This window comes from Eulemur rufifrons, chromosome 7, assembly GCF_041146395.1.
Source record: "Eulemur rufifrons isolate Redbay chromosome 7, OSU_ERuf_1, whole genome shotgun sequence".
In the NCBI taxonomy this organism is placed as follows: Eukaryota; Metazoa; Chordata; class Mammalia; order Primates; family Lemuridae; genus Eulemur; species Eulemur rufifrons.
Window position 1 is genome coordinate 129032159 of NC_090989.1, and position 13004 is coordinate 129045162.

The following is a 13004-nucleotide window of genomic DNA, read 5'->3' on the forward strand; positions in this document are numbered from 1 at the left end:
TGTTAGGTTAGATGCCTGCTGTTAGTACTCATTTTCACAACAAACCAATTTCGATTTTTGCTGTTAACTTTGGTACCTGGTTCTTGATGCTGTTTGACCAGTTCCTGCCATTCAGATCCACTGAACTCATTCATTGAATTCCTGGGCTCTAAAGCCTTTGCTTCCCCTACACATCACTTCCACACAATCTCTAACTTGAATTCTATGATCACAAGCCCCTAGTTTACTTCTGAGATCTTGAACAAGGCCCTTCCCTTCTTTCCATTCGGTTTTAGTTTCTTGTTGTCTATGCTTTTCTATTCATGTTTTTTGCATACATGTACTTTATTCTTACCAGGAATTTTTATATATATTTTACTTTTGGTCATAGGTCATTTTATAGACAGTTTTAATTTAATTCCTACTTAATACGTAAGTAACTACTAGTATTTTTCATTTATACACTTAGATTGTTTTTAATAGTTAATTTTTTTTTTTTTTTTTGACAGAGTCTCACTCTGTCACCCTAGCGAGAGTGCCATGGCGTCTGCCTAGCTCAGAGCAACCTCAAACTCCTGGGCTCAAGCGATCCTCCTGCCTCAGCCTCCCAAGTAGCTGGGACTACAGGCATGCACCACCATGCCTGGCTAATTTTTTCTATATATATATTCTTTAGCTGTCCAAATCATTTCTTTCTATTTTTAGTAGAGGTGGGGTCTCGCTCTTGCTCAGGCTGGTCTCGAACTCCTGACCTCGAGCCATCCTCCCACCTTGGCCTCCCAGAGTGCTAGGATTACAGACGTGAGCCACCGTACCCTGCCTGTTAAATATTTTTAAATTCTTGTTCTCCCTACTCTCCTGCCCCTACACCATCTTTTAGAGATTTTTGTGAGATTATTGGGTTAAGTATCAGCATTTTCTTTTTTTTTTTTAATTTTTTTTTTTATTTCGGCATATTACGGTGATAGAAATGTCCAGGTCACATATATTGCCCTTGCCCCACCCGAGTCAGAGCCCCCAGCGTGTCCATCCCCCAGACGGTGCGTACCGCACCCATTACATGTGTATATACCCATCCCTTCCTCCCCTCTCCCATCTAAGTATCAGCATTTTCATGCTTTTCCTTCCTGTTGCCAAAATTCTTTACAGAAGAGTTGTATGGTATCACTGGCAGTGCTTGTGTTTTTGCCTTGTCCTCTTTTTATTTTTTTCATTTTACTAATTTAGGAGATAATTATTTTTGGAAGGTAGATGATTTTGTTGATTACTAGTAATGTTGACCACTTTTCTATTTTATTCCTTTTGTGAATTGTCTTTACACATTTATCCTTGAAGCTTCTAATGTTTTTAAGATTTATGAGCTTTCCACATATCAAAAATGTTAATCCTCTAGCATTCACTGTAGAAATTTTTCTGTTTGCCCCTGTGTTGTATATGTATGACACATGTTTTGCAAACCTGAAGTCTCAAATTTTGGTGTGATCATATCAAACCTATAGTCTTCCATAGGATTTTTTGTCAGTTCTAGTATAGTAATTCTTTCCTATCAAATTTAATAAAAATTTGGGGGAGTGGTATTGGTTCTTCAGTTTTTCTATTTTTTCCTCCTCCTGTTTAATTTATGTAGAATCATTTTAGTTGTAGGAGGGATTAACTTTGTTTTTAATTGTTAATCTTTGGTTTAATGCCATCAGTTTGGATATTCTTTACCTTGCCCATTGTACTGCAGTGTCTTCTCATTATTATTTGTTAGGGTATTACATGTTGTAGGGCTTTAGCATTTGCAGATTTAACATTTAAAGTTTCAGGTATTCTCAACTGACCCCAAGGTCTATGATAAAGTAATTTTTAGTTTTGCTGAGGCTGAAATGTTGCTTGCTGCCAGGCGTGCAAACAGGAGCTGTTCATGTAGCTCAAAGAGAGCCTATCAGACAGGCCAGCACCCGCATCTCAACGCAGCTTTGTTTTTCTCTACTTGTCGTCGCGTACGCAGTAACTCTCGAAGTGGTAAAAGCTGTTTCTTTGTGAAATGTGGGCCCGAAAAGAAAACCAACTGCTAGTGCTGGTGATGGAAGTGAAGAGAAAATGAAGAGGTCTAAGAAAGTGATGGTTCTTAGCCAGAAAATAGACGTTTTGGATAAATTAAAGTGGTTTTGCAGATTCAGGTAAGTTTGTGGTTGGTTAATGTTGCTACAGTATTGATGTAGTAGTTTATATTTTCAGTGGCAGAATTTATATAATTTTATAAATGATTAGTAATTTATTTTTAGGAGGACTGAGGATTTGAAGATGTCACTTAAATGTCAGTTTATACTGCACCAAATTTTATGGAGGAAGTTAATAGTAAAAACTTGAGAACTTTGGGAAGCCATGAAAGTCTTGGGGTATATTGTGTATATCAAGAGTTTATTATAATTACGGTCTTTCCTATTCTGGTAATATTTCTTTTATTTTCTTTTTTTTAGTTTAAATAGGGTCTTGCTCTGTTACCCAGGCTGGGGTGCAGTGGCGCAATCATAGCTCACTGCAACCTTGAACTCCTGGGCTTAAGCAGTCCTCGTGCCTCAGCCTCTCAAGTAGCTGGAAATATAGGTGCACACCACCATGCCTGGCTAAGTTTTTGTTTGTTTGTTTGTTTGTTTTTAACTTTTTGCTTGTCTCAAATTTCTGGCCTCAAGCGGCCCTTCCACCTCCCAAAGTGCTGGGATTATAGGTGTGAGCCACTTGGCCCGGCCCTCTAATAATATTTCTGTCCTTGAGGCACTGTAACACTTTTCATTGTTTTTGATATATTATAAAACTGATTTCCCCAGGCCTCTAATATTGGTCTTTTTCTCCTCCCTCAAATTATGCTTTATTGTATGAGATGAATAATAATGCAGTGTTACCAAGTTAGAAATATCTTGATATGGTATTTTTGAGACCGTGTTAGTTACAACTTGAGTAGAGGCCTTTTGGTCTATTTTTTCACATTTGGGAACTTTCTCTTTCTATTCGGATGTTATCTAAAATAGCCCCTAAATGTTTCTACTTAGCTTTTATGGACTGCATTCTTTTGGTAAATGTTTTTGAACATCTGTGTGAACTGGGATTTATATTATATGCTAGGTATAGAGAAGAGTTAATACAGGCTGAGCATTCCTAATCTGAAATCTGAAGTGCTCCAAAATCCAAAACTTTTTGAGTACCAACATGACGCCACAAGTGGAAAATTCCACACCTGACATCCTTGCTTTCTGATGATTCAGTGTACACAAACTTTGTTTCATGTACAAAATTATTTTAAAATATCATATAAAATTAGCTCAGGCTATGTTTGTAAGGTTTATTTGAAACATGAATGAATTTCATGTCTATGCTTGGGTCCCTTCCCCATATCTCATTATGTATATGGAAACATTCCAAAACCTGAAATTCAAAACACTTCTGGTTCCAAGCATTTTGGATAAGGGGTACTCAACCTGTAGTCATTTCTCAAGGAACTTCCAGTCAAGAAGCAGCAAAATACATATAAACCAGTGGTTATAAAAAGTGTGAAACATATTATTACACGGGGAACTCTAGGAGTACAGATGTAGGAGATACTAACTAGAGTAGCATGAAGGAGGATTTCTAAGCAGAGTTGAGGAATGAATTGTTTATGGTCTTTGTTAATGTGATTGGGATTCATTCCCTTTCCAGCATATTTTTACCTGGTCGTTGCCGGTATAGTGTAAGGCTGTTGACATAGGTCTGTTCCAGCCAAATTAAAGAACTCATTATTACTTGTTTTATTTTAGCTCATGCCTTTGAGTTTTCATGACAGTCTAGCCTCCTTCAAATAATGTCAATTTCCAATAATTTATTATAATGAGGATATATGAAACTGTTAAATACTCTTGTTCTTAGATTTAGAGAGAATGCCTAAGAGCTATGCTGTTAAGCATAATGCTGATTTCAGGTGTAAAGATGGGACGCTTGCTAAATTTTAAGGAAGAATCCTATGTGCTTACTAGGAATGAATATTTACTCAAATGCTCTTTTGTACTTTAAATAGAAATGATTTCATTAGGCTATTACTGTAATAGTATATTTCTGAAAGAATCTACTTGGTCATAGGCTATTGTTCTTTTAATGTATTTGTGGGAATTTCTTTGCCTGTATTTTATTTGGCATTTTTGTACGTATATTCATAAGAAAGATTGGTGGCTTTTTGTGACATCTTTAACTGGTTTGAAAATCAAGTCATGTTTCCGTTAAGGCAGCATCACTAATACAGTCAGCCCTCCATATCCAGGGGTTCCACATCTGTGGGTGCAACCAACTGTGGGTCAAAAATATTCTGGAAAGAAAAATCCACATGGTTCCAAAAAGAAAGACTTGAATTTGTCTCGTGCCAAGTACTATGCTGACTCCACATGAAGTGATGTGTAGGCATTGTATTAGGGATTGTAAGTAATTTAAAGATGATTTAAAGTATGAGGGGTGGATATGCATAGGTGATGTGCGAATAGTTCGTCATTTTAAATGCGGTGCTTGAGCATCCTCGGATTTTGGTATGGCAGAACGTCCTGGAACCAGTTCCCCATGGATACTGAGAGGTGACTATATTTATTTCTCTTTACCCAGAGTTGATTTATGGAAGTATAAATGTTTTTATATTATTGTACTTTGTGATCATAGTATGTTTAAAAGAGAAAACAAAAGTGTATGCAAACTTTAATTCCATTTTTTTTGTAAGTTTGCATCAAACTATATTTGAGAAAAGGCTTATTTTTGTTACCCATTTTCCTTTTTATTCATAGAGGAATAAATTTCCTTAAGGGATTAATTTTAGGTGTTTAAAATTTTTTTGATGCTGTAGGAGAACTTTTCACAACAGTGAAAAAGTGACAGTGCTTTCTGAAATATCCTTTACCACAAATACAGGATTTTAGAAAATGGATAGTTCTGCTAATTGTTTTTGCTAAAGAAATTTGAACCGAATTAGAATATATGTAAAGTATGGCTGTCTACTTGTGAGAATTCACAGAATTGTTAATTGGAATCTAGACCAAAATAAAGATATGTCCAGTTATAATATTAGCAAGACTCGGAAGAATTTAGTTGCTGGTACTAAAGTCACTAATCAGTTAACCTAAAATACCATGAAAAATAAATTTTATCTAATATAAAAGATATATCTGATTAGACTTGGCTTATTTAGCACATTTGATATTAATTGGCAAATCTCTCATGAAAGATCGACATCACTGGATAAACTGCTACAATTCAGAGAAATAGACCATAATTCTTTTGCATGATGTGACAGTTTTAGAAAATTTTGTAATTTGAGTTCGTATCAACTTGGAAAATGGGTTTGAATATCACACCTTCAAGTGAAAGTAGAAGGGAAGAGCGTGCCAGTTTACAGTAGATAAATTTGTGATAGAGCAGCACCAGGTTTCTAAGTACCAAAGTTAATTAGAGGAGAGGAATCGCAAGGTGTAGTGACCGTCAGCCAGCATACTGCTAAAAGTGACTGTGTGTGGGCTTTTTTAATTTTAACAATAAGGTATCATTTTATAATGGTACTTTCTTAATGTTAAAATTAGAATCAGAGAAAAGCACAGATGAAAAAGTACAGATACAAATAATGCTTATGGCAAGGAATGAAAGGGGTAGAAAATGAATAATGAATCCATTCAACAAATCTAGGTTAAGGTAAGAATGATTACCAAATAAAGTATCATAATGTTTTAAAAGATAATATAACAAATGTCAATTTGGTAGTAATGGTCTAGGACTAAATCACCATAGTGTGGCAATAAAAACAAGGAGAATTAAACAGGACATGGTGTTGACGGTGTAAATGGTAGTTACAAGTATAATCTGTGATTTTTCTACAAAGATCTTATATAGCTTTGAAACACAGATTTTTCAAGTATTTAAAGCCATTAATAACTGTGGGTATGCAATGTATCAGGTTTCCGGTTGTTTTTTTTTTTCTTTTTTTTTTTTGGTGTTACTGTTTTTAATTAATGCATAATTATTGTACATATTGATGGGGTACAGTGTGGTATTTTGATAAATGTATATAACCAGGTGTTTTCTATATTATGAAAACATTTGAAGGAAAATGACAAACTTATTCCAGGCATTTTCTTCTTTCAGCTGCTTTTCTAACCCAAACTGTGTGTCTTGATGACACTACAGTAAAATTTGAAATATGGGATACAGCTGGTCAAGAACGATACCATAGCCTAGCACCAATGTACTACAGAGGAGCACAAGCAGCCATAGTTGTATATGATATCACAAATGAGGTAAGTACAAATGCATTTTTGTTATTCAGAATTTTGATTAGATAAAAAATTAAAAAAAATATTTTTGGTAGCCAATCTTCACCTTTCTACTGAAGCTTTTGTGAGTTAGAAAATCTGATTTTAAAAAAATAAGATGAAAGTGTCTTAAGTAATACAATAGTCCTAAGAATTTCTTTCCCACAGAGCTACATTGGACAGTCTTTTAAAGCCTTGTATCACAAAGATGCTTCTTAGCCATTTTTTGAGCGTATGCCAAATAGCTATTTCTTTGTTTAACAGGAGTCCTTTGCAAGAGCAAAAAATTGGGTTAAAGAACTTCAGAGGCAAGCAAGTCCTAACATTGTAATAGCTTTATCAGGAAACAAGGCTGACCTAGCAAATAAAAGAGCTGTAGATTTTCAGGTATGTTGAATTTAACTTGCACTTAAAGGCACATATTTTGTAAGTCTTTTTATTGTGTCAACACTGAATTAGTTATAATTTTAAAGCCATGCAAATAATAGAAAATGCAGATTTTTAAAACAAATGTCAAGTATTACATGTAATGGTTCCTCCAATAAACTTGAATTTTTAAATATCTTTCTATTATTATAATGTGTAAATTGATTCAAAGGTTTGAAGATCTAAACAATTACAAAAGAAGTAATTGTTCACAGTGCAAAAATATATAAAGCAAAAAATGATTGCCCCCTGCCCTAATCCTCCACCTGACATGTACTTCAACTAGTGTCTTTCCTAACCTTTTTCTACTCATTTACAAATATATATCAACACAAATGCATGCCCACATGTATACATACACCCACACTCGTGATTATTCTTAAAAGGGCATTCAAAAATAAAGATGTGAAAAATCCAATTTGTGTCTGTATGTCATCTACAATAACTAATTCAGAATTTTCCCTGGTGCAAAAAAGAGCAAGTGTGATCATGTAAAAATAAAGGAAATCTTTTAATACTGCACCTGATCTCTTGCTCTTTGACTTCTCTGTCAGAGAAGTTTGGTTGTGGCCATAATGTATATAATAATATCAGTGATGCAATAATTTTGTTTTATGGTGGTGGCAATAGAAGGAATGCAGGAGGGAGTACATGCACTGAGAGAAAGGAAACTAGTGTTTCTTGTACCATTAGGTATTAAGCTAAGCACACTGGACAAGTAGTTTCATTTAATTCTTGTAAAAACTATGTGAGGTGTAGTATCATCTGTTACTTTTTCCAAGATAGTTATCTCCCCCGCATAGAGTGGTAGAGCAAATATAGTCAAAAGGGGCCCTGTCACATATCAGTTCAAAGGAACCTCAATTATTTCTTTGTCAAATGGGAAAGATAATTGATTGCTCCTCGCAACAGCTGTGAGGAACAAAGGTAATAATATATGTAAACTGTAAAGGCATGACAAAAATGTAGGGCAGTAATGTAATTTTCAAAGGAATGATTCATGAGATTCAAAATTGTAATGGTGCTATAGAAGTTATTCACAATTAAATATGAGGGTGTCATTTAGTGGTTGAAGTCAGTGTTAGATATTTGGTTTCCTTTAGTCTTCATTGCAGATAATAAGCATAAGTAAAAATTGCCATTGAGATCAAAGATAGTTTTATATTTAAAATAGGATAATTTCCCCCTCCTGGAACTCATTATTTGAAAGCAGATTTAATGTAAAAGCAGATGAATTAGGGTGGATAGTGTAAGAAGTTAAGGCAAAAAAGAAAGTATTCCATTATAAAATTATCTTACACTGTGCCCTTACCTTTGTAGTACAATCAAGTTGGAGTAGCAATAAGTAAGCCTTCATTTTTCTATAACAAAACTAAAGCAGGTATAGTATATGTCTAAGGAATATATGTCATTTTTTGTTCTATGAACAGGAAGCACAATCCTATGCAGATGATAACAGTTTATTATTCATGGAGACATCCGCCAAAACATCAATGAATGTGAATGAAATATTCATGGCAATAGGTAAGATTAATATATTTTTTCAAGTGATAAATATAGGAAAAACAAGTGTGGAGCATATTTGGTTTGATGGTCTCTTTAATAGAAAATGTGTTTGTGTTTGTTTATTTGTTTTTTTTGTTTTTTTTTTTTTTTTGTATACTACTTTTCTAGGTCCCTTGTACCAAGCAATACTTTGCTGGTAATACTGTTAAATTTGAAAGATTATTGTCTATTAGGTTGTAATACTATCTGTTTAGGTAAGTTTATTCCTGGTGAGTTAAGCCTGGGCTTTGACTTGACAGTTCAAGTAGAAAGATTTTCCAAAGATTTCACTGAAAATTTTGGATAAATGTATATTTTTCTGTTAAATTATACTTTTTATTAAAAGGGAGATCACTAATATTTATACAACATTCAGGCATAAGATTTCTTTCTTGCTAATCAATACCTATTTCCTTTGCCCTGAACAGAGCACTGTTTTTGGTTTTTTCAAGTTCTTTTTAAGTCAGATCACTAATAATTATAACTGAGAGAAGTACATGATACATAAGTATACAGAATGGCAAATCCTTTTAATGTGAACGTTGTAAGGGAGATTTCAGAGCACTGAGGCATGGGGAGAAAGAGGGGAAGCAAAACAACATCCATGCCATATATTACCTCAGATGGTCATTTGATCTTACACAGTGCTCTTACCTTTGCTGTAAGTTACTTTTAATTGATGGTAATTGCTATTTCACAGTTTTTGATTATAGGTAATGAAGTTGGAGTAGTAGTAGGCCTTTTTCCTTTAACAAAAGTGAAGGTATTTCTTTGACCCTGATCATCTTCCAGTGGTTTTAAGGTACAGGTTCTACCTACAGGATCTACTTTGGTGGTTCTTGTAGTTTACTGCCGCTACAGTTTTCACATGCCCAGCACTCTTCTCATTCTATAACATCTTTTATTATACAGCACTGATACTTAACGGGGATGTCCACAATCCTAACCCCAAATAATAAATACTCTTAAATTGAACTTATACAAATTAACCAATAGCTGAATCATAGGCTAAAGAAAACCCAGTAAAAACTGCAAGTACTCTTCTATTATTTTTAATTAGGTGACAGAACTTAATAATGGTTCATTTGAAGTGAAAAAAACTTGTCTACTTGTGTAAAATGTTTTCTTGAAAAACCCAGGCTTTTAGTTTGCTGAGGAAATAATAACACAGTTGTGAAGGATTATGTGACAATATACTCTTTTTACAAATGGTACAGATTATACCCAGAATTGCATCTGGAAAGTTAATAACAGGAAGCAAGGGGGTAATATGTTCCTCAAATCAAACTGGAATTTAAACATTTCTTATGGTATTGAGGCTTCACCACTTGGGCTTTAATTTGTACCTTTTATTCAGATGTGTGAATAAGGTCATTTTTCCAGTCAGAAAGTAACCTACATATTAGTTTTTAGTTTTTTTTTTCTGAAATCAGAATGTTTCCTTTCTTGAAAGGAGTATAAATAGAATTGTGGTCTTTCTATTTCCTTCACAAGATTAGTAACTTAAATCAAATCACACGGGGCACTCATAACAATTCAGCAACTAAAAAGTTCCTCATTCTGGTTTAATTCCTTCAGCCTCTTAATCTCACGCAGATCTAAATACAGGAAACCCTTAGAGAAGTATGCTAAAGGGAGAAATAGTCACTCAATTCAGAACCTGAATTGTTATTAATTATCATACAGTTTATAATGCTAGCCTATTTTGTGTCCCAGGTACCAGTGTTCAGCACTTGCAGGGCTTTGCTTGTAAATACATCTGACTGGAGATTTACCATCGTATTACCATTTATTGTACCATCCCTAAAGCCAGTCCTAGAGAAGTGGCCCAAGTGAAGGCTTTCTTTCCAAACTTCAGTGTTCCTGGCTCCCAGACTCATTGCCCAACCTAGCAGCTAGGATTCTAAAGATGGTTAATGCTGATGTGGAGTGGAATGTCTAGAAAAAATAAAGGATAAAAGATGCACGCTGCAACTAGGCATTCAGATTTCAAAGTAGAACACTGTCAACTGAGTAACCTGAGTCAAGGGTATGGTAAAATTAAACTCTTAACCATAGTAGTCCATCCCCAAGGTTGTTAGAGACCAGTGTGTCCAGCCACTCTTACAGTCAGTACTCTAAGACATATTTACTATTACTACTGCTCCCTTCAAAAAAAAAATGTATTTGATACATCAAAGATCTCAGGTATGTATTAAAAAAAACTATAGTTGATCTCCAATTTATGATGGTTTGACTTATGTTTTCAACATTATGATGGCACGAAAGTGATGTGCATTCAGTATGCTATTCAACTTTCATGAGATTATGTCTGGACGAACCCATTGTAAATGGAAAAGATATCAAGAGTCAAAATGCACATTCAACTTAGAATGGGTTTATTGGGATGTAGCCCCATTGTAAGTCGAGGAGCATCTGTACATCTAACAGGTAAATTTTAATCAGTGGGACGCATACTCCAGAGAACAACCATTAGTCTATAGAGCTTTTGGGCTAAAGACATAACTGCCGGTTGAGGGGCTTTGTTTGAATCTGACAAGCCATACTCATCTGACTCAAATTGGGAAACAGTTTTTTGAAGAGAGGTGTTTCAGGAACAATTCCATTTATATTAGAGACATCTTCTGGTGAATCAGATTAGGGTTCTTTATCAGTCCATGAAAGGAGAAAATGTGAGTGTTTGAAGGTTGAAGGCTGTGCAAACGAGGAAGGAAATAGGAGATGTGATCTGTCATAATTTTGGGTGATATTTAGATTGCACAGTAGAGGACAAGTTTTGTTGGGGTGATACTTTTGTCCTGACTTGTTCCAAAAAGTGCCTGTGGCAAATAAAGTACAACTTTTCTGGTATTACTAAGTCAATCTGTGTAAAGAATTATGTATAGCTCAAGTCAAATTGAAGTTTTGTTTGTCTACAAGAGGTCTCCATCTACTCCTCGTCAACACAACTCTCAAAGAAATTAAACTCCCTTAAGACAGCAACCAATGTTTTGGTATTTAATAGATTCTCAGTGAACCTTTGTTTTTTGTTGTTGTTGTTGTTGTTGTTGTTTGTTTGTTTTTTATTTCAGCTTATTATGGGGGATACAAAAGTTCAAGTCTCAGTGAACCTTTGAAAGAATGAATACATGGTCATGTGATATTTTGGGGGTAACCTAACTGGAAAGAAAGATTATAAATAAGCAGATGGAAGTAATTTTAATATGTTCTAATTCTGTTTATTTTGATAATTTATCTCTCAGCTAAAAAGTTGCCAAAGAATGAACCACAGAATCCAGGAGCAAATTCTGCCAGAGGAAGAGGAGTAGACCTTACCGAACCCACACAACCAACCAGGAGTCAGTGTTGTAGTAACTAAATCTCCAGTTTGAACTAGCTGGAATATTCTTCTGCTTCCTAAATGTTAATAACAGTGGAATTGGAGCATTTAACCAGCCCAGTATGACTTCCAAAAAGAAGAGACTTAACGATAGAGTCGAGTTTCTAATACAGAATTATTTTAAGTGTTTTGAACTTAATTTTTAATAACATGCATGTGTCCCTCTGACTAATGTTTCAGCAATAGAAAGGGAAAATGAGAACTATATGTACACTTGTTTCATTGGAAGGTTGGAGGAATCATTCCTCATCACTAGGAATATAGACAAATGGTTAACTATCCAGTTTCTCCACTAGTACAGTAGTCAACTATGAAAAAGATTTGCAACTTATTAATTTGGGATTTTCAAAAATTCATTTTTTAGAAAGAGATTCTAAAGATATTTATGCTTAGCTACAGTATTGAGGCAAGTCATAATTTCTCATGGTATCTTATATTTAAAGTGTACATTCCACATTTTAATAAATTTAATGATAGGAAAACAGTCCCACATCTCCGGGGGGGAGAGGGGGTGGAAATGAACATTAGTGGCACCTAAAATAATAGCCAGTCCTGTTGTTTTTTAAATGGGGTAAAAAAGTCACATGTAACCCCATCTTGTTTTAGGAATATGAAAACTGATAAATGCATCTTAATGGATAGTGTTCCCTTCAAACATGTGAGCTCTTCAACAAAAATGAAACAAACCAGGTGTCTGTGATTTCTATTTAATCACTGCTGGCCATTACATAGGTTTTGTTGTTTGGGGGCAGGGAGGGGGCTTTTGTTCCCTTTTGACATAATATAGTCAATGCACTAACAATTATGTATACTCAAACTTGATTATTTTAAATTTGATCTTCAGCTGTACTGTAAATAGGGTACTCCATTGTAGTCTCCATATATGTATTACTTTACTGTAATATTTAAGAGTTGCTTAAAAGTATACAAAATGTACAGTTACTAAAACAGCTAATTCTCTTTCCCCCCTTTGAACGGAAGGGGATTCAGTTCTTAACATGGTTAGAACCATAATAAACAATGTACCCGTAATTTGTAACATAAGTATTACAATATGTTAGTAACAATCTTGCAGCCTTGTTTTCCAAAGTTCATTTTATTTTGATTGGTTCGGTATATTGCACTAATTATTTTAGGTATTTTCATTATATGAAATCGACCATGTGTCAGAGATGATTTAATCTATTTAAGTGTTGGACTGCTAGGAGAACTTGTACATTTATGATAATGCAGAATTAGTAAGGAAAACGGTTCACCAGTGTTTAGTTTTATATTGAGGTGCTCAGGTTGGAATAAAGTGGTATAAAAAGCAAGTATTGTTTTTTTTTTTTCCTCTTTTTTGACATAAAACAGTAAACATACATAAATGGCATCTA

General features: G+C 34.5%; 1 protein-coding gene across 1 annotated transcript in view; it reads left to right on the forward strand.

Moving 5' to 3' along the window:
* The window catches only part of RAB5A (RAB5A, member RAS oncogene family), a 30114-nt gene extending 17130 nt beyond the window's left edge, over positions 1-12984 (forward strand). The window contains exons 3-6 of the mRNA XM_069473288.1: positions 6112-6263; positions 6543-6665; positions 8135-8228; positions 11492-12984. Of these exons, the coding sequence (XP_069329389.1) occupies positions 6112-6263; positions 6543-6665; positions 8135-8228; positions 11492-11607 (485 nt within the window). The 3' untranslated portion in view covers positions 11608-12984. The remainder of the gene's footprint in view (positions 1-6111; positions 6264-6542; positions 6666-8134; positions 8229-11491) is intronic.
* The last annotated feature ends 20 nt before the right edge of the window (positions 12985-13004 follow it).